Here is a 21,912-nt window from a genome sequence, read left to right as displayed (position 1 = left end):
GGTGAATAGCAAAGAAAATAAAACCAAACCTGCTTGCAGGAAGAGAAAATGGCTGCCCCTTCCCACAACATCCCATAGCTCCCCTCCCTTACATCCATCTTTGCCCTTTCCCCTGGTACCCTCTCCTTAAGCAGTTACACACAGCTCTGTAAATGTTAGAGTGACATTTGGACTTGGCTTGTATGATTGCCTTGCCTGCTAGGCCAGGATCCCCTGGGGTCCCCCCAAGCTCCAGAAAGTCAGTATGAGACTCCCTGGCCTCCCCTCCCAGAGCTAGCAATAACATTTACCAGCTACAGTTTTCTCCATTTTCAAATATTTCCTTGGGCCACGTGACACTGAACATCCAACTCCTCCATAGACTGGGACCTAAAGAATCTGGTTTGGAGAGAGGAAAGCCCTCTTGAAGAACTTTTAACATTTACCTTTCATTAAAGATCGGACTTGTGTTTTAATCAGTCTGATTCCCCCTAGGATTCGGATGTGTTTGGGTAAAATTAATCACAAAAGTCTCTTACCTGGGTGCAAAGGAGGCGAGCGACCCTTTGACTGACGTTCCTGTTGGAAGAAAGTAAAAAGATTGTGTCTAGTTGGTTTTAGAATTGTATCTTAGTTCATACCAAAACCTTTTCAATCTGCTTAAGCAACAAGGCTTGGCCAGGGAATTCTGCAGTTATCAATCTTAAGGATAGATTTACAGTTTGGGAACCTCATTAGGTTTAATGTGCTAGGAGCGGGTTTGATCAGATGAGGGCCAGGTATGTGGTCTGTCTCATTTGCTACACTGCCGCCCACCTATGTGCCTGAATGAAAGAATGAATGAATGAATGAATGAGGAAGGAATTGAAAACCCAGAAACTGAAGGCGTCCTGTGATGATGTTTTCATTATTTTATAAGGAGGAAACTGAGGCTCAAAGATTTCAATGAGGGCTGAGAAGGTGGCTCAGTGGTAGAGTGCTTGCCTTGCATGCATGAGGCCCTGGGTTCGATTCCTCAGTACCACATAAGCAAAAAAGAAAAAAAAGCCAGAAGTGGCACTGTGGCTCAAGTGGTAGAGCACTAGCCTTGAGCTGAAGAGCTGAGGGACAGCGCCCAGGCCCAGAGTTCAGGCCCCACGACTGGATCCCCCCCCCCAAAAAAAGATTTCAATGAGTTGTCTGGTCATCAGGCTTCTAAGTGAGCAGGCCTTGTATCTAGCCTGAGTAGTGTTAATTACACTACAGTAATGTTTATAGTATTTATAGAGCTGCATGTATGCCAAAAATATAAGTATTGGCAGAGAAAGTTACAAATGAGTGACACAATAGAGTTCCACTTAGTTAAGTGTTAATTAGGAAGAATGGAAAGAGCATCACCATTAGGCTGGCATCAAAGTGATTCATGTCGCAGATAAAAAGCCACTGATGGGTAATAAAATTAGTATGTGAAAAAATGAGGAGAACCAAGATTTGTTCAAGCTCAGTGTATCTTCTCTAACACACTTAACCAGCTACAAAGGAAGAGTCACTAATTTAAGAGTAGGGAGATCTGGGTAACACTAAGTTAATGAATCAAAATATCACTAGGAGCAAGATAAATAAATATTGTGATGTGCATATTGCACTTAGAGGAGTATAATGTGATTTTAATAATATTCCTTCCCCCAAAATAAGGTATAACCTTATTTTAATCATGAAAAACCACTAATCATACCAAATCTGAGGATATTAGATAAAAACCATTCTTTTTTTTTTTTTTTTTTTTGGTCTGTGATGGGGCTTGAACTCAGGGCCTCAGAACTATCACTGAGCAAGTTTGCTCAAGGTGAGCACTCAACTACTATGAGCCACAACACCACTTCCAGTTTCCTGGTGGTTAATGGAGATCACAAGAGTTTCCTTCCCTGGGCTGGCTTTTGAACTGTGATCCTCAGATCTCAAGCCTCCTGATTAGCTAGGCTTACAGGCATTAGCTACCAATGTCTGGCAATCATTCTCTTGCAAAGGACATAAAAGGTAAGAAAAACAGCCTTCCAGATTGGAAGTGAATAAGGGGCAATAATGAATGCACTGTAGATCACTAGGAACACAGACTCTAAGAAAAAGGAGTAATTCAGAGAGGATTTCTGAAATCTCAAAGAAGTTGGCTAGGAACGTATACATACTAAGGGTATAGACCTGGAGAAGAGAGAAGTGGATGAATTCATTCTTCTTTGAAGGAAGGTGAGTGAGCCTTGCTTATTCTAAGTAGATGAACAGAAAACATTCCACACAAAGGGAGTGGCTGGGGACAAGTCCCAGGGGCCAGGGCACATTCAAAGGGCCAATGAGGAGGAGTTCAAAAGCCAAGAGGTGGAGTGGGAACCAGTGTTCTAGATGGAGATGTGACTAAAAGTTTAAGATTGAGAAATCAGTACTATGCCCAGGCATCTGTAGCTCATGCCTGTAATCCTTGCTACTCAGGAGGCTGAGCTCTGAGGAACTCAGTTCAAAGCTAGCCCAGGCAGAAAAGTCCGTGAGATTCTTATCTCCAATAAACCACTCAGAAAACTGGAAGTGGTGCTGTGGTTCAAGTGGTAGAGCGCTCACATTGAGCTGAAGAGCTCAGGGACAGCGCCCAGGCCTTGAGTTCAAGCCCCATGACTGACCAAAAAATTTAAAAAAAAAAAAAAGAAATCAGTTCTATGTCCAAAGAAATACAATGCCTTATGAAAGAACTTGACTCAAAAGTAACATGATTTGACTTGATTTTGGATGTTAATTGTAGTCCAACTGTAAGAAAAAAAAATAAAAATAAAAAGACAAAATGAGGATCAGGTATGGCGGTTTATACCTCACGAGGATGGTGGGGACCTGAGGATTGTGGTTTAAGGCCAACCTAGACCAAAAGTTAGAAAGACTTTATCTCAAAGAATACGGTGAGCATAGAAGTTCACATTTGCAATCCTATATGGAAGGTAGATGTGGGAAGATTGGAGGTGGGATTAGGCTATCTTTGGGGGAAAAGCATGAGACTGAAAAATCTGAAAAATAAATTAATGCAGAAATAAAAGCTGGGGACTGGGCTCAAGGGGTAGAGCTCTTGTATACCCAGTATGAAGCCCTCAGTTCAAACCTCTGACCTATAAATAAAAGAAGAAGAAAAATACTCATTAAAATAAAAACCAGAGATAGCTAATTAGAAAAATAAATAAGAAACCGAGAAACATTTCAAAGTTGGTACACTAAAGAGAATTTTCCATTGGGAGCTCTTGCCCGAGTGCCATGTACCCTGTGTCTTTCTTCCTCGGTTCCAATGCTCTTTCTGGCCCACTCATTTCTAACTCGTAGCAGTATCTCAGCCTGGTGAGCCTCACGTGCAGTTTTGGCAAGTCGCACAGAGAGAAGGAGCCAGATATCGTGTTCCCTACAGACATATAAACTCATCAGCTGTGGGCTGGTAATGTAATTTACAATACACTTGGCCAGCCCTATAAAACAACTTTCTGTTTGCAGGGAAATGGAGCCCTGACAGGAAGAAATGTTTATGGCTTAATTGGAGCCCAGTTCTGCATGGCATCTGCAGTAGCAGCAGCCTGAGCAAGATGCATCCGAGTCACCCGCCAGACAGTTACAACTCTGTTGCCCTTGCTTTTGGCAAGCTAAGTCCCACATCGGGCTTTGCTCATTATCCACCTCAAGATGTTAGTACCTTAGGCAGTGATAACCATAGCCCAAGCCAACACTGGGCCTCCATCTATCCTTAGCACATAGGTGTCAAGACATAATTATTGGATACTCGGAGATCATAAATTCACTTCAGGATGGAACTATCTGATGCCTTACTCTTTGAAAGCAAAGTTTCTGCTAAACAATCTTAATAGAAGTTTGAGATTAGGCATATTTGAGACCAGCTATTCTTCTATATATGTGCAGTAAATTGTTATCTTTTTGTTGACTCTTTGGTTTTGTTCTTTATTCTCCTCCCTGGTATACTACAATAACAATTTTTCATTGTTATTATTGAGCTGGAAAGGCTGCTTTGATTCATTCATTACCCGAGGTGTTGATAGCTAAAATCAAAGCTACACAAGGCTAGAAATTTGTTTTAGCCATTTCCAGATCTCCAGGGTCTAGCACAGAGCCTGAAAACACATTGTGTGTATTCCCAAACTGGGTATTGGATAAATAGCACTTAAATATTGATAGAGTAAATGTAATGATTAGAAATGGAAACTGCAGATGAAGTAGTTTCACAGGAAAAGCATGATCTATTAAGTATTGTCCAGGGGATTAGCGCATCTGCTGTGAGACCTTATATAGAATCCAATATTCATTCTAGTATTCTAACAGTTGCAAAACTATGAGGATTTCAATACAAGGGACAGTTAATTAACCTAGTGTCTGTAGAATCTACTGTGTTTCAATGCAGAGCAGTGAGATTTCCCCCTAGTAATTCTTTCTGACTCAGCTACATCCACTAAATGATAGGCATTGTATTTTATGTGCTGTGTGAGTTGCCTGTAATGTCTGGCATTGTCCCAATTCTTTCATATTCTGATTCCAGTTGATTGTATTTTAAGAGGTGCTAGAGCCAAGGGCTAGTGGCTCACATCTATAATTCTAGCTTCTCAGAGGCTGAGATCTGCGGATTGATTCATAAACCAATTCAGAGAGACAGACAAATACAACAGGCTTTTATCTTCAATTAACCAGAAAAAAAACCGCAGACTTGGAGGCATGGCTTGAGTAATGGAGTAACAGCTTTGAGTAAGAAAGCAAAGGAAGAGATAAGGTCCTGATCTCAAGATCCAGGAATAGCACAAAAAATAAATAAGGAGAAAGAACTATTAGAAAGAGCCTATGTATACTGTGTGTGTGTGTGTGTGTGTGTGTGTGTGTGTGTGTGTGTATACACACTGTGGGTTGGGCAATCTTTAAGTATTGTATCATTCATAGATCTATTGAGTCCTCTGTTTCAGAACATGAGTGGTTCTTTACAATATGATTTTGGAAGCAGGGTTCTTGACATAGTCTTGAGCCTGATTATGAAAGTTAACAGTTCAACGAGAGTGAGAGGAGCATCATACCTCCACTAAAATAAAGAAGTCAAAGCCAGGTGCTGCTGGCTCATGCCTGTAATCCTAGCTACTCATAACGACGAGATCTGAGAATCATGGTTCAAAGCTAGCCTTGGCAGACAAATCTGCAATACTCATATCTCTAAGTAAGCTGCAAAAAGCTAGAAGTGGAGGTGTGACACAAGTAGTAGAAGGCTTTCCATGAACAGAAAAAGCTGAACATGAACACAAGCATTCTTCCATTGATAAGGAGTTTTATGGACTTCTCTGCCTAAGCTGATCTGGAACTGTGCTCTTTCTGATCTCGGCCCTCCATGTAGCTAGGATTACAAGTGTGTGCTTTCACACCTATTTATTGGTTGAGAATACCTAGGCTGGTCTTGAACCATGATCCTTAGCTTCCAGGTAGCTAAAATTACAAGTCTGAGCTGTTGGCATTTAGCTTAAGCATATTTCCTTATAGGATTATTAATATTGTCCAAGATTATGAAAAAGAGAGATTAGGGAAGCGAGACTTCCCTGTGTGACATATCTGTGAGAATCAGATCAAGATGTAACTTGGGCTCTTGGGCCTCTGACCAATGCTAGCAAACTCTGACTTGGAAATGTCACTTCCATATGGAATCAGTGGGGCATCTTGAGGCCTCAAAAAGTTAAAATATACATGCACATTCATGCACGTTCAAGTTTTATTGAAAATTCACTGCAATCAGGACATATGTGAGTGTTTGCCTGAGCAGAGTTCCCACATTTTGTTCCATGATGAAACATAGCAGTTTCCCTATGTAAGTCTGTCACTACACATTGCTAAGTACTTATTAAAGGCAGAAACCATGTCATTTGTGCCCCACCCACCCAATTTTTGCACAATGTCCAGCACAATTTAGATATTAGTCATATTAAACACCAAGCAGAACTGTAAATAATTGATAGATTTGTCAACAAAGCTTCTTGATTTTTTTTAGGTCAAATGACTATTCTCTTTAAAAATAGACATGTACAAATCAGTCTTTCAAACTTATAGTTCTTTGGTTTCTCTTTTGAATTCATTTTTGTGCTGGTACTAGGATTTTGAACCCAAGGCCTGGCCCTCTCATTTGGCTTTTTCACTCAAGACTGGTGCTTTACCACTTGGGTCTCCCCTCTACTTCTGGGTTTTTTGTTGATTGGAGATAAGGATCCCTAGGACTTTCCTGCCTGAGATATCTTTGCAGTATGATACTCAAGTCTCAGTCTCCTGAGTAGTTAGGATTACAGGCATGATCTACTAGCTCTCAGCATATACCTGCTTTTCTCAAAGTGAGACATAGCTATAAAAATTCTGTCATGTCCTTAGCATGGGCTAGTTTATTTTTTAGAATGAGAAGCAATATGATTGCAATTTCGGACAATATCATGTTCAGAATGTGAAGAATAGTTCTCTACCTTGTCCACAAGAGGGAGGGAGGACATAGCCCCATGTTTTTTTTTGTTGTTGTTGATTTGTTTTAATGTTTTTTTTTATTCCCTGAAAGTGTTTGTTAGTGCTGGGTCTGCTCAAAGCTGCAGATTAATGTTTTGTCCTGCTGTTGCAAAAAACAGACTTAGAATCTGGCAGGCATTTCTGCATTGATTTTCACACTGTTTACATCAGCCCAGTTTGGGTGGACAGGAACCAGTCTGTGTATTTTGCAGTGGTTGGCGGGGGGGGGGGGGGGGGCTGGGAGTGTGTGTGTTAGGTCAGTGGCTTTGAACGTACATTGGAAAGTATGAAGGGAAGTGAGTGTTTAGTTGTATCTTGCTTATGAGGTTGGCCATGGGAAATACTTTCCCTTCATACAAGATGGCTTAATATGGGGGGTGGATTATGGTGCTAAGAAAAGAAATCCACAGGTTGGGCTAAGAGTAAAATAAGAGCAAAGTTTACTTCCTGAGATCACAGTACTAATTTCTTCTTGTTGGACAGTGTTAATGCCAGTGGGCTTCCTGTATTTTTCTTTTAGCAATATTGCTTCAACTGCGTAGTCTCTCTGTCCTGTTGCTGCCTGTCAATCTGTTTCTCTATGTTACCCACTTCCTATAATCTGTTTTCCCTATAGTCTTTGCTGCTCTTTTTTTATTAGCGTTTCATTCACCTAAAACAACATTTAGCTGATTAAAGAAACAAGAATTGTAAGAGTTATTTAAAAAAATACATTCTTAAACATGAGGAGATTTAGATCATGAATACTCTGATGCCATAAAATCCAAATATTTATGGGATAAAATATGATGGCTTAGAAAAAAATAAACAACTGTGGGATAGGTCTGGTGGCATAGAACTGCAGTTCCTGTTAGGTGGGAGGTACAGGTATGGAGATCATGGTCTGAGGGCCAACTAGGCAAAAAATGAGACTCTATCTAAAAATTAAACTAAAACAAAATGATCTGAGGATGTGGCTCAAGTGGTAAAGTGCTTGCCTAGCAAATGTGAAGCTTTGAGTTCAAATACTATATTTTTTCTCCTTTTTGAATTGTTTTTATACAGGTGTTTTACAGAGAGAATTACTGTTTCATAAGTCAGGTATATTTCCCTTTTTTTTTTTTTTAACTCTGGGCCTGGGCATTGTAACTCAGCTCTTCAGCTCAAGGCTAGTGCTCAAGGCTAGAGCCACAGCACCACTTCTGGCTTTTTCTGTTTATGTGGTGCTGAGGAATCGAACCCAGGGCCTCATTCATGAGAGGCAAGCACTCTCTACCACTCAGCCACCTTCCCAACCTACGTTTCTTTTTAACTTGGCCACTCCTTCCCTTACACTCTTGCAGTGTTTCCCTCCCATCTTCACCCATAAGCTGTATGGTTCATTTTCAACATAGTGTCTAGTGAGTACCACTGCTGAATCTGTATATCCTTTTGTCCCTCATTTCTGCATATATTTTATTTTTTAAAATAAAAATGAAGCAAGGAATGCAAAACTGACTTAAAAACACTGAGAACAGGGCTGGGAAGGTGACTCAATACTAGAGTGCTTGCCTTGCATGCATCAGGCCCTGGGTTCAATCCTCAATAACACATAAGAAGTAGAACTGTGGCTCAAGCAGTGGAGCACTAGCCTTGAGCTGAAGAGATGAGGGACAGTATCCAGGCCCCACAACTGACAAAAAAAAGTGAGAACAGCAACAGCACTAAAATGTAAAATGCATGAGACTTGTATACATTAAGAATATAGAACTATGTATAACAGAGATCCCCAAAATACCCCCAATCTGAATAATTGCTTAGAATGATTCATAGGATTTAGAAACCGTTATATTTATAGTTGAGCTTATTATATCAAAAGTTAAAGAAAAATTATGTTACATGAAGTAAGCCAGACCTAAAGAAACATAGGTTGCATGTTTTCCCTCATTTGTACTAATTAGAATGTGCCTACAAATCTACTAGTAAACCCAATGGATAGTAAAAGACAAAAACTTACACTTGGATATGATAAATCAAACAGGACTCTAAATACCAAAGGAGGATATTCTTAGGAGAGGATCACAAGGGCTCAATAGCTATGTGTGTATGATCATATAAAGTGATGCTTATCAAAATGAACTCCAAGAAATGGAAACAAGAGGTTTTTTTATTTTACTTTTGGTGTTTTTTTTGTTTGTTTTCCCCCTTTTGTCACTGATTTGATTTCTGTACCTTTTGTCTTGTAAGTTTTTCTGATTGGGGGAAGGCAAAGGGGAGCACAGAAATGGTGGGACAAAGGGTGAACAAATGCAGCCAGTGATACTCACTAGACACTGTTGAAAATGAGCTATACAGCTTATGGGGAAGCGAATAGGGAGGGAAAAACTGGGAGGAAATGAGGGAAGAGAGGACATGTACTCAATACCTGATTTATGTCACTGTAATCCCTCTATGCCTCATCTTTACAATATTTTGTTGTTGTTCTTGTTGGTCGTGGGCCTTGAACTCTGCACCTGGGCACTGTCCCTAAGATCTTTACCTCAAGGTGAGTGCTCTACCACTTGAGCCACAGCACCACTTCCGGTTTCCTGGTGGTTTATTGGAGATAAGAGTCTCACTGACTTTCCTGCCTGGGCTGGCTTTGAACTGTGATCCTCAGATCTCAGCCTTCAGAGTAGTTAGGATTACAGACATGAATCACCGGTGCCCGGCATTAATTTTTTTTTAAGTTAAAGTAAAAGAAGAAACCAGTCATATGTGTCCTATAGTCCTCTTGTAGTGGAGTTATAGAAGTCTCATTTTCCCAGCAATGTCTCATTATGAAAACACAGGTGAATCATTACCAACCAGGAAAGCAACTTGGGGGTCCAGCATTTTTAGTCACACAAACACAGTACTTGCCTGACTGTCTTTAGTTACTGCTATTCCAGACTCCGGAGAGAAGGCAAGTGTTTGACATAAATTACAGCATCACTTACCAAAAGTCTACATCAACTGATGTCATGCAACTCAAGGTCCCCTCCAGGCAAACACACATTACTCACAACAGTGTATGATCTCAATTCCCAGGTGCCAACACAAGGACAGTCGTCAAACTCAAATGCTTCTTGGGAAGAGGAAGAGTACAAACGACTCCCTTTCCTCCGGGTGGCAAGCATTAAAAAATGACAAACAACATTCACATGCAAGAGAAAATAGGAGAAAATCATATTCTCATTTTTTATTGCTTCTACTTATAAGTAAAGTTTAAATGCTGCATCTCACATTTTAATAATATCTTTTGTCAATTTCACTGAGTTCTCTGGAGAAATGATACCTGATTGTAAGGAGATTATTTAATTTTTTAACTAGATTAAAAATTTTTTAACTAAAATGGCATATAGGTCATTTTTCATCTTTTAAAGAGCTATTTATTTATCCTTCTATCTGCTTAGAAAAATACCTGAAAATAAAGCTCCTCTAAGGTCAGTATGGTTAGGTCTTGGTAGTGGGATTGGCAAAGTTTAATTTTTCTTTATATAGGTCTACATTTCTTAAAATAGTGAATATGTACTGTTTCTTGTGTGTGTGTGTGTGTGTGTGTGTGTGTGAGTGGGTGTGTGGGTGTGTGCATGTGCATGTGTATACATGTGTATGTTTTGGTCATAGGGCTAGAACTCAGGGCTGAGCAGTGCCACTGCCATTTTTGCTCAAGGCCAGGGTTCTACTACTTCAGCCACAGCTCCACTCCTGGCTTTTTAGTGGTTAGAGATAAGGGTCCCATGGAGTTTTTGGCCTGGGCTAGCTTTGAATTATGATCTCCTCAGATCTTAGTTTCCTGAGTAGCTAGAATTTCAGTCATGAGCCACTGATGCCTGGCTTTTATGGGGGGAGGAGGGAAAGGGTGTGTGTACTGTTTTTTAAAAAATAAAGTCTTAATATTTGTTTTTCTTTTTTAAAAAATAAATAAGAGGACAAAAGACTGAGGAAATCAAGCTTCTTGGAGACAAGTCTAATGTACATTAGAAATAGGTGGTCCTCTTTTGCTGGGAATTTAAGTATAATGTAGATAAAAGAAATACACAAAGCAGATTCATTTTTTCCCCCTTGAAGTGTTTGTTTTACACAAGAATTCCACAGAGAATTTCTTCCACATTAATTTCTATCACATGGATCAATATTCAAATGCCAATCTCTTCCTTTATCTTGGGGACCCTCGGACAGTAGAAAGATAGGGTCACAAGATGGGAAGGTCGGAAGAAGCCATGATTCATGGAGGTGGAAAACCACAAGTGAGAGGAAAACAATCATAAAAGAAGAAGAAGAAGAAAGAATCAGTACTAAATGGCTGTTAAATTTCACCATGATAACCATTAAGAAGCCCGTTTATCAATAGGGCTGAGGTTCTATGCTGAGAAGACCCGAGTCTAGCCTCTTCCCCTCTGTGGTTCCTCCCACAATGAGACCATTATTCAGAGAAAAATGGAACATTGCTTCTTCACCCATCTGGTGAGCAGAAGTCCTATCCAGAGTTGCTGCAGCCTCATCAATGAAGAACTCCACACTGATTGTCTAAAACACAGCTTAAACAAGTTTATGGCTAAGTGCTCTTTTTCTGAAGGAGGAGGGTTTAAGGGGAATGAGATCTTGGTTTCGAGCAATTCAAAGGCAGAAGGCAATTGAAGAGAGGCAGAGCCTGTTCTGGATTTCTCGAAGATGAGTGCACCAGCGGGTGTCAGGCCATGTGGAGCTTTGACCCACTCACAGCAGTGTATAAAGTAATCATTTTACCCTAAGCCCTTCCTCTTTGGGTTTACAAGTGCTGAAACCAGAAGGATTTTGCATGTTGTTGATGCGAGTCAGTGCCACCATCTGTTAGCACAGCATGATGCACACATTGATGGTGCTTCATGTATGCCAGTAAACAATTACCTCAGCAAATATATCAAAGCATGTCAGAAATACCAGGCCTGTGAGCTAATGGAAGACACCAGACCTAGGTTATATGCAATTTCTCCATCCGACTATCTAGTGTCTGCCTCAGGGGTGGATAAGTGATAATTCTCTGAAGCTGTCCTTGAGACTTCAGTTTGATCCTTCATTTACGTTGCCCTCCATCTACATCCAGTAAACCTGAGACTCATCTGCAGACCTGGACTCAGCTCTGTCTGAAACCAGCTCTGCCCCCTGAACCAGCATGGCACCTCTGATGGACTCTGCATGTTGACACCACTGGCTTTAACAATTTTGTAACTCAGTTCCTGACTAGTCTCTGACACTTCAGTGATTCATTTTGCATTTGTATGCACTTTTTACTCTTGCTCGTAGGCCAGGCCTGCTAGAACCTTGAATCAGCTTAACTCTTCCTAGCTGTCTTGTAACCTCAATATTATAAAGTGTACCATGTGAGCTGAGAGTTAATATTAGTAATTAAGACTAGAATAAAGGACCTGTGTTGTCAATGGCCTAGGCTTATCAAATGACTTCAGTCTTTACTTGGGGAACACACATAAACAAAATTTATTTAGCATGTGAATTTGCTGTCATTCAATAAATTATGATGCTGTGGGAAGTTATAAATCATCCATTTACGTTCCTGACCTACCTTGCTTATGACAAGAATCCTGAGATGCTAGAAGCAAAAAGTACAATGGCAGGCAAAGAATCAGTACAAGGAATCAAGTGCAGAGAACAAGGGAAGACAAAGCCAAGAGGGGCTTTCTTATGCTCACACTTGTCCAGCTGGTTCTGGAAAGCTGTGCACACTTTCAGAGACAATTGATGTAGGACATGGGACATTACTGAGTGTTTATGCACACTCAGTGGTAATTAGAGTAAGACATGGGTCAGATTCAAAGTCATTCTCAAGCCACACACAGATCCATCAGACAGGGGAATAATTGTATTCACTCAAGGGGCTGAAAAATGACTTTTCTGTCTACACTGGCTGAACAAGAAGTTATTCTTACCAAGTTGGAGACCAGGCATACAAATAAAACCACAGTTGTCCTTGGCAGTCTTAAGACTGAGCTTATTTTCAAAGCTTTACCCACTCAGGAGCTACAGGGGAATAATTTCAAAGCTACTACTCTATGGCTAAATAGGTGACTAAATCATACACTGCTTGAAAGCAGTCTCCTCACTGCATGTAGCAAACAGACAAAGGAATTCACTAAAGAGTCCTGAGAAAATGATTTGGCTAGTGAGGGGCTTGCAATATCTAGGAAGGGAAAAATAGCCAAACATTGGGAAACATCCAGACAGAGACATTATAACCTTCCCACTTCTGGGAAAATACAAGTTACTAAATTAAAAAGGAAAACACAAAGCCATTGGCCTATGCCTGCAATCCTAGCTACCTAGTAGTCTAAGATCTTAGGGTCATTGTTCAAAGCCAACCCAAGCATGGGACCTAGTCCATGAGACTCTTGAGTTGGGGCCCAATCGGTAGAGCACCAGCCTTGAGCAAGAAAGAATGAGAACACAAGGCATTGACTCAAGTTCAAGCTCTATTACTGGCACCAACCAACTCATCAATCAAAAACATGAACAAGAAATAGACCTGTGGTTGATAGGATCAACATTTAAACTTGTTGCACTGTGTTATCTAAAGTATCTAATTTTCAACAACAGCTTTACAAACTATATACAGAGATAAATGAGGTCAATAGAAATCACTTTTAGAAGCCTCTATGTTGAACTTAACTGACAAAAACTATAATGTAGCTATTACATATACATGTGTGCAGAAAACTATATTTAAAGAATTAAATGAGGGCTGGTGTAGTGGATCATGCCTGTAATCCCAGCTAAGTGGAAATCAGAAATTAGAAGATTTCACTATGAAGCTAACCTGGGTAAAAAGGTTACCAATTCGTCTTTTTCTGCCTTTGTTCTCTGCACTTGATTCCTTGTGCAAATTCTTTGCTGGCCATTTTGCTTTTTGAAAAATGATAGGATCCCTATCATGAGCAAGCTAGGTCAGGAACATAAATGGACAATTTGTGTCTTTCCACAACATCACAATTAACTGAATAACAGCAAATTCACATGCTAAGTAAAATTTGTTTATGTGAATTCCCCAATTGACAGCCAATATTAAAAATAAAAAGCCAGTGTAGTGATGCATGCCTTTCATTGTTTATAGTCTTGTTGATTCCTTGTATCATCTAGAGTTTAGTGGACTTTCTGTGCTGTGTACTTGAAAGAGGACAGAACATGAGAATGAAATGAAGGAGAGAGATGAGGAGCTTAATGAAGGTTGCCTATAACCTTCATTTAGCTCTATGGACATTGCATACTTATTTCTGAAGCTTTGTTAACTGTTCTGCATCAGGAGTCATCACACCCAGTTCAGGAGAACATCTCAAGAACTGAGTGCGTTGTAGTATATACACCTGTGATTCCAGCTTCTTAAGAGGTAAGAAAAGGAGGGTCTCAGTTTGAGGTCATCTTGGACAAAAAAGAAAAAAAAATGAAACATCTCAAAAAGCTTCTAGGGCGTGGTGGTACATGTCTGTAATCCCAGCTAGGTAGGAGGTTGAGTGCATCCCCAGACAAAAGCCTGAGACTTTATCTGAAAAAATAAACAAAAAATTGGCTGGGGATATGGCCTAAGTGGCAGAATGTTTGTCTAGCATGTATTAGGCCTGAGGTCAAATCTTTGTACCACTATAAAAAAAACTCATTAAATAATAACAATTCATAATAACACAGCAATACATAATAATAACTCATCAAATAGCAAATATTAATAAAAAGTAAAATTTTATGTAGCATCTGTGTATCTCCAAAAGGAAACTTTAGAATTAGTGAAGTTTATCTATATGAGAAATTTACTAGAAGGATTTAGCAGTGGATTTGAATTGTCCAAAGAAAGAATTAATTTGAAGATAAACGAGGGGAGATTATAAAATCTGTATAGAAGCAAAATTAATCAAGATAAAAAGAACTTCAGAGAAATATCAGGCATCATTAAATGTACCAACATATGTATAATGGGGAAAGGAGAGGGAGGGAGAGAGAGGGAGAGAGAGACAGCAATGCTCAAACAATGCCTACAGACTTCACACATTTGATAAAAATGATAAGCTAATCTACACACTGAAAAATTTAAATGAATTCTTAAGAAGGAGAATTTTATCTTTGACTTTTGTACATTATAATAAAGATGCTGCGAATGGTTAAAGAAAACAAAGATAAAGAGAACTTTTTTTAAGCTTCAAAGGAAAAGAAATCACACACACATACAAGGGCATCACAGTTAACATTTCTTCAGGAAAAATGGAGGTTAAAGGCTATGGGATGACACAGAGAGTGTTGAAAGAAAAACAACTGTCAGCCTGGAAGAATATACCCAGAGAAGCTGTCTTTCAAAATGAAGGTCAATTAGACATCCTCAGATAAACAAAAGCAAAGAATGCATGCTAACACACTTACCTTACCAGAACTACTTGAAGGTTTCCTTCATTATCACAGAGACAGCAGATGTTAATTCTGAATTTATGTGGGGGGAAGAAAAAATAAAGAGCTCCAGTAAAGGTAATTATGTAGGTAACCATAAAATTCAGTATAATTACACATGTCATTTTCTTTCTTTTCTTAACTGATTTGAAAAGAAAATGCATAAAACAATATCCATAAAATTGTGTTATTGTGCCTATACTGTATAGAATTGTCATATATTTGACAATTAAAAATCCAAGTGAATGGAGTTTCATTGGGAAAAGAAAATGATACTAGGTGGGAATTTGAATCCGCAGTAAGAATCAGAGATGGTAAATAATAAACTTAATTTAAATAACTCCATAAACATGCCTGAGTTCCCTTTTTTACCTCAGCTCTGAAAAAGATGTCAGTTTTTACAGTGCAGTAACTATAAACAATGTATGTTGTGATTGTAATTTATACATCTGTTATGCAGCAGACATTTATAACATGATATGACCATCATAGCACAGAAAAAGGAAGAGGGAGGGGCTGGGAAGGTGGCTCAGTGGTAGAGCGCTTGCCTTGCATGCCTGAGGCCCGGGGTTTGATTCCTCAGCACTCCATAAGCAAAAAGAAAAAAGCTGGAAGTGGCGCTGTGGCTCAAGTGGTAGAGTGCTAGCCTTGAGCTGAAGAGCTGAGGGACAGCGCCCAGGCCCAGAGTTCAGGCCCCACGACCGGACCCAAAAAATAAAAATTTAAAAAAAGAAAAAAAAGGAAGAGAGTGGGAGAAACCATATAAAAATAGAGTTTTTATATTTGGGGCTGGGCACTCAATATAGTTGTAGAATTGGTCTGATCACCACCCTATATCATAGTAGAATTAACTTACATAAAGATGAAATTTATTCTAGTACATTAAGATGAATATTATAAGTGCTAGAGCAACCAGTAAGAAAGTAATTCAAAAAGTATAGTCAGATATTGTTAAATAAATTAAAGATGCTAGAGCAAGGCGCCCATGCCTGCAATTTTAGCTACGTTGAAAGATAAAGGGAGAAAAGGGAGCACCATAACAGAAAGACTTAACTATCATTATATAACTGTCCTCCATATGCGTTCTCAGGACTCAATAATCAAACACATGTAGAAAAGATTGGATAAATTTTTCTCTATGGATTCATTTCCCCCTAAAGTTAGGATTCTAGTCATAGCAGTTTTCAGGTTTGAAGTCTTTGAAACAAATTAATCTGAATCCATGGAACTGATTTTATTTCAGCTGATTCCTGTAGTGTTTTCTGCTTTATCACCTTCCTCTTAAAAAATATTGGGTTAGTGGGGTTAGTGGCTCAGTGGTAGATTGCTTGCCTTGCATGCATGAGGCCCTGGGTTCAATTCCTCAGCACCACATAAGCAGAAAAAGCCAGAAGGGGCACTGTGGCTCAAGTAGTAGAGCACTAGACTTGAGCTGAAGAGCTGCCCAGGCCTAGAGTTCAGGCCCTATGACCGGAAAAGAAAATGGGTTAGTAATAGATCATACGGACAGCAGTGCACAGGGAGTATATGTTATGATATACATTTTAATTCTAACCATTAGCTCTTTTCATACTCTCTGGTTTATTCTCTCATCTGACCAATATTGATATTAAAAAGATGATTTCAAGCCAGGCACTGTGGCTCACATCTGTAATCCTAGCTACTCAGAAGTCTGAGATCTGAGGATTGTGGTTGGAAACCAGCCTGGGCAGAAAAGTCTGTGAGACTCTTATCACCAATTAATCACTGAAAAAATGAGAAGTGAAGCTGTAGCTCAAGTGGCAGAGTGCTAGCCTTGAGCAAAAGGAGCTTAGGGACAGTGCCCAGGCCCAGAGTTTAAGGCCTAGGACTGGCGAAGAAGAAGAAGAAGAAGAAGAAGAAGAAGAAGAAGAAGAAGAGGAAGAGGAAGAGGAAGAGGAAGAGGAAGAGGAAGAGGAAGAGGAAGAGGAAGAAGAGGAAGAAGAGGAAGAAGAAGAAGGAAGAAGAAGGAAGAAGAAGGAAGAAGAAAGAAGAAGATACATTCACTTATCCATATGTTCAGTCACTACACGTAGAAGAGACATTAATCTGGGAATGTATATTCACAAAGACATAATAATATGTGTTGATAATGCATGAGTTTAAATAATGGCGTGTGCGTATTATACCCATACATACACTCACACACAACTAAGAACAGCACACTCTGTCATGGAGCATATGATATGCTTTGATCCTTAAAAACATGGTATGTTGCAGGTTCAGTTCTTTGACAAGGTTTTTACTCACCCACACCTCACAATGTAACTGATGGTATTTATATCTCTCTCTGTCATTTGACCACTTTTTAAAATACTGCAGTGCAATTACTTGTGTATGCTCTGTCTCCTCCCAAAAGGTGGCCTTTGTCAGTTTCACGGTAGAACTTGTAAATAGTGACTATTTGACAGCAGCATTTATTTACTAAAGAACCTAATCAGTGTCAGATATTGAGCCCTGTGAGAGTATGGCTTCTGTGTTCTCTGAAGGTATTTGCTGATGGGTGAGTGAACAAACTTACATCTTGAGTATCAATGTGTTGTAAAACAGTCCTTGGACTTGGTATTAGATGGGATGGGCCAAAATTTCTATTGGGTCCTGTGGGGATGTTATCATCTCTCATCTCACATCGGGCTTTCTTAGTTTTAAGTAGGAGTAAGTCTACTTTATAGAACTGAGATAACTTATAGTGGGTTTCCTCCCCTACACACTCCTCACCCCCATTTTCTTCTGGTCTCTGAGGCTGGGCTCTGTCCCTGAGCTTTTGTGTTAAAGGCTAGTGCTCTACCACTTGAGCCACAGCTCCACTTTTGGCTGGTCTTTCTTTCTTTTCTTTCTTTCTTTCCTTTCCTTTCTTTCTTTCTTTCTTTCTTTCTTTCTTTCTTTCTTTCTTTCTCTCTCTTTCTTTCTTTCTCTTTCTTCCTTTCTTTTGTACTTTAGTGGAGATAAGAGTCTCACAGATTTTCCTGCCTAGACTGGCTTTAAACCATGATTCTCAGATCTCACACTCCTAAGATTACAAACATGAGCCACAGTGCCCTGCCCTTTCCTCCTTTGTTGTTTATTTATTTAAGCGAAGTCCTAATTGAACCAATGATCTTCTATGATTGAGCTGAGCCTCTCTCCCCAGGCAGGACATGACACATACCAGCTGCTGCAGTCCCCTGGTCTCTGAAGCTTCTAGCCAGATGTTGGATGATCTACTATGATGTTTATCAAAATACAGGGATGCTGATATTTGCTCTTTTCCTGCACACTAGTTCTAGCTACAGCATATCCAAGTATAATAACTAATATGTGTGGATGTGTGTTTTTTTGTAAAGTTTTGCAAGATGCCTTCATACTATTATTTACTTTGGTAACCCTCCAGAAAAAAAGAGCAGCCGGGGAAGCACCAACACCTTTGAGAAAGTAGCAACAATTCAGATCAATTAAGCACAAGTCACCTGACTAGAAATTTGGTGATCCTCCCCCTCCACCCCCCCACCCCCACTTTCCTTAGCAATGCAGTATTTGTCACAATGACAGCCTTCATCCTAACGCTCTCCTCCATTCTTCTTTGGCAGAGGCATCTATCCTGAGCTATGATGGCAGCATGTACATGAAGATCATTATGCCCATGGTAATGCACACCGAGGCAGAGGATGTGTCCTTTCGCTTCATGTCCCAGCGAGCTTACGGGCTTCTGGTGGCTACGACTTCCAGGGACTCGGCTGACACTCTGCGCCTGGAGCTGGATGGGGGGCGCGTCAAGCTCATGGTTAACTTAGGTATCGTATGAAGACCCCTCTGCCCCACCTTGTTTGGGCTTGTCTTCCCTTTTCCTTTCTGATTTTTCTTGGTTTGACTGAATTCTTTGTTTGTTTTCCTGAAAGTTAACTGCTCACCTCTTGTTTCATGGACCAAGGATAAAAACCCAGCAACATATAACCTCCTTATTTCTGCATGAGGTTTTGATGTCAATTTCTGGTTTCTGACAGTGGTTGTTGTTTCTGTTTGGTTTGGTTCGGTTTTGGTTTTGGTTTTGGTTGTTTTTTTTAACCGGATTATTTGTTTTCTAAGTTTCCTTTCTTGGTTTTTTGGAATTGTTTAGCTTTGTGTAAAACACGCTACTTTGGTCCATCTTTTGATCAGTCATATTCCCATCAAGTCCAACTCAAAACAGTCAAGCTGAGGATGGGGGGGGAGGGGAGGGGTGGGAGTTGAGGCCAAACCTGAGGACAGGATGTCAGAGGAAAGTGTGGTGGCCCTGATGTCACTCACAGTTTGAGATCCCCCTCCCCCTCTCCAGGAATCATGACAGATGATTTCTACTGTCCCACTGGACAAGCAATTGCTTACATTTAGCATTTCTGGCCTATGAGAGGAGAAGATCCCTCCTGGAAGATAGTCTTAATTTCCTTCCTGACATCCTTGCCCACTTCTCCACAGCCCCTTTTGGGGAAAAAAATAATTGTGCTTAATACTATTATCCAACAATCGCTTTACGGAAAACAAATTATTATAACTTTAAACGTGTAGCTTTATTTGGGACAAGATCTGTTCTTTCCTCTAATGGACTCATTTGAAATGCTGTCTTTATGACCTCCCTTCTTTTCCGTTCTCAACTCTCTTTCCTGGATCCGAATTGATCTCTAGAGAGTGTGGGCCTTCTGGTATTTTTGTAGACAAACAAGTAAGCAAGCAACGCATCTCAGTTTCTGCTCTTCCCATTCCTCAGAAGCCTAGTGCTGAGAGGTTCCATGATACCGCTCAGTCAAACTTTCTAAGCAGATAGATTTATCTGGGTATGTAAAATAGGTTTGAATACAGAACTCCTTTATAAAGGATGGGATGGCTTGTTAGAAGCCTGGAGATGACATGGTGGAGAAATGTACCATATTCCAGAGCATGTTATCCCTAGATGACCACCCCACCCTGTAGGAAGCTGAGCTTGGGAATCTATCACAGACTTATCTGTTGTCAAGCAAACTGGTCCCACATTTCAAATATCTATGCTGTCATTCTAAAATCTCCAGTCGACAGAGGACTGTTTTGAGCAGTGGCTTGTTTCGTTATGTCCTTTACTTTTTCTTCCAGTTTGCAGCTTTCCAACATGATTTCCTTTTGTCCAACCTCATTTGATTTCTCTTGTCAGTGTGTCTCTTGGGTTTCTATCATTTGTGTTATGTGTATGTGTTTGGTTATTTTAGATTTTGTTTTTCTCTTTGGCTGGATCGTTTTGTGTGTGTATGTTCTTGAGTTTCCTCCCACCATCAGCCATGGTAAATCAAAAGATGGTATTCAACCCTTCAAAGGCCCAAAGCCTGCGGCCCGCATAGCAAACAGCCTTGAGAACAGAGAGTACTGAGCAGCCGACAGGGATTGGCAGGCCCCTGTCCCCCCACCTTCCCACCCCACATCACCCTCCCCACCTAAGCAAACCAAGTGACCATTGCACCTCAAACCAACAAGTAGTAGCCCACCCCGACTTCTCCAAAGAAACAGCAGAAGGGATAACAATCCAAACCCAAAGCAGAAAACCAAGGCAGAGAGCAAATACAAACCACTGCTTAGTTCACAGAGAAAAGAGAGCAAAGACAGTCTTTGTATCTCAAAGGAAGAGAGACAGATATGTGTGAAGAAGATTTAGCCCATGGGAGCTTGGGGGAACACACGCTGTGTCTTTCAACAGACAATTTGTTTTTTCCTTATTAGTCGTTGTTTTGACAAAATTAGAAAGTTAACTGCTACAGGTCTCACACACAGGATTCATGTCTCCCATCCTAGAATGACCAGGGCACAGGGATGGATAAAAGAAAATGAGCAATAAAGATATGTCTGTGTCTCTCCCTTCCTCTTAGTCTCTTTATCTCTCTCTGTCACACACACACATACACACACACACACACACACACACACGCATGCACGCGCACACACATACACGCACACATACTCTGAACTTTAATTCATTGTGTTGTATACATGTCCCTTTTCACATTCATACTTTATCCAAAGGTTCTCCCCTCCTCCTTTCCCAAATACACTCGTTTTATAAGGACTTTTGTTCTTTAAGCACAGTTTGAATTCATGTGCTTTTCCTTTTTACATTTGTACTGCTTCTTTTAAATTTGTTTTGTTTTGTTGAGACAGAATCTCACTATGTCGTCTAGGCAGGCCTGGAACTCCCTAAGGCCCAGGCTGGCCTTACACTCACAGCCTTTACTTCCTGATTACTGAAACTGCCCGTGTACACCACTATGCCAAGTTGATTACTGCATTTCGTTGTCTCACATATATGGAATCAACAGAAATAATTCTCTAATGTGCTTCAAATTAGTCATGCTACACACTCATTATAGAAAAGCATAGTAGATATTAATCTGGCAAAATATATCTAAATGTCAAAGACACTAGGGTTTGCATGGGCTCTGTTTTCTGAAGAGAGCATGAGTGGTAATAGCAGGTGAGAGAAATAACCCTATATCATAACATATGTCCCTAAAAGTTGTGCGATTGACTCCTACACAACCACATTTTGTTCTTTGAGTAGTAAAAGAGCTAGCAACAGCATTTTGTTAAGGATTTAAAAGATCTTATTTTCATCTCCATAAAATTGGGAGAAAATCCAAAATTGTTCTTCTTATACTCAATTTTATGGATATGAAATAGAGAGCTATCTGCCTTGTCAAAACTTGGATAAAAACTTTGGTGATGGAATAGAGACTAGAAGTCTTGTGCCTAACTGCTAGATCATCATTGATGACCTGTTACCCTCACAGGGTCAAAACTTGGATAAAAACTTTGGTGATGGAATAGAGACTAGAAGTCTTGTGCCTAACTGCTAGATCATCATTGATGACCTGTTACCCTCACAGGGTAACCTACGGAGCAATGACACTGGAGCTCAATGATGTCACACTTCTTTCATAATTGCCATCTTTGAAAGACGCACAGAGAGTATTTCCTTCTTCCTTAGTGCTCAGTTTGAATTGAGCCACACTATAGAAAAGT

At 40.0% G+C, this 21,912-nt stretch overlaps 1 protein-coding gene across 4 annotated transcripts in view; it reads left to right on the top strand.

Moving 5' to 3' along the window:
- The window catches only part of Nrxn3 (neurexin 3), a 1,505,050-nt gene that overhangs the window by 520,903 nt on the left and 962,235 nt on the right, over positions 1-21,912 (top strand). For all 4 annotated transcript variants that reach the window (XM_013014269.1, XM_013014277.1, XM_013014291.1 and 1 more), the window contains one exon: positions 18,486-18,689. In XM_013014269.1, the coding sequence (XP_012869723.1) occupies positions 18,486-18,689 (204 nt within the window). The remainder of the gene's footprint in view (positions 1-18,485; positions 18,690-21,912) is intronic.

Source organism: Dipodomys ordii, unplaced genomic scaffold (genome assembly GCF_000151885.1).
Source record: "Dipodomys ordii isolate 6190 unplaced genomic scaffold, Dord_2.0 Scaffold2, whole genome shotgun sequence".
Taxonomy (NCBI): Eukaryota; Metazoa; Chordata; class Mammalia; order Rodentia; family Heteromyidae; genus Dipodomys; species Dipodomys ordii.
This window is presented reverse-complemented; position numbering and strand designations above follow the sequence as displayed.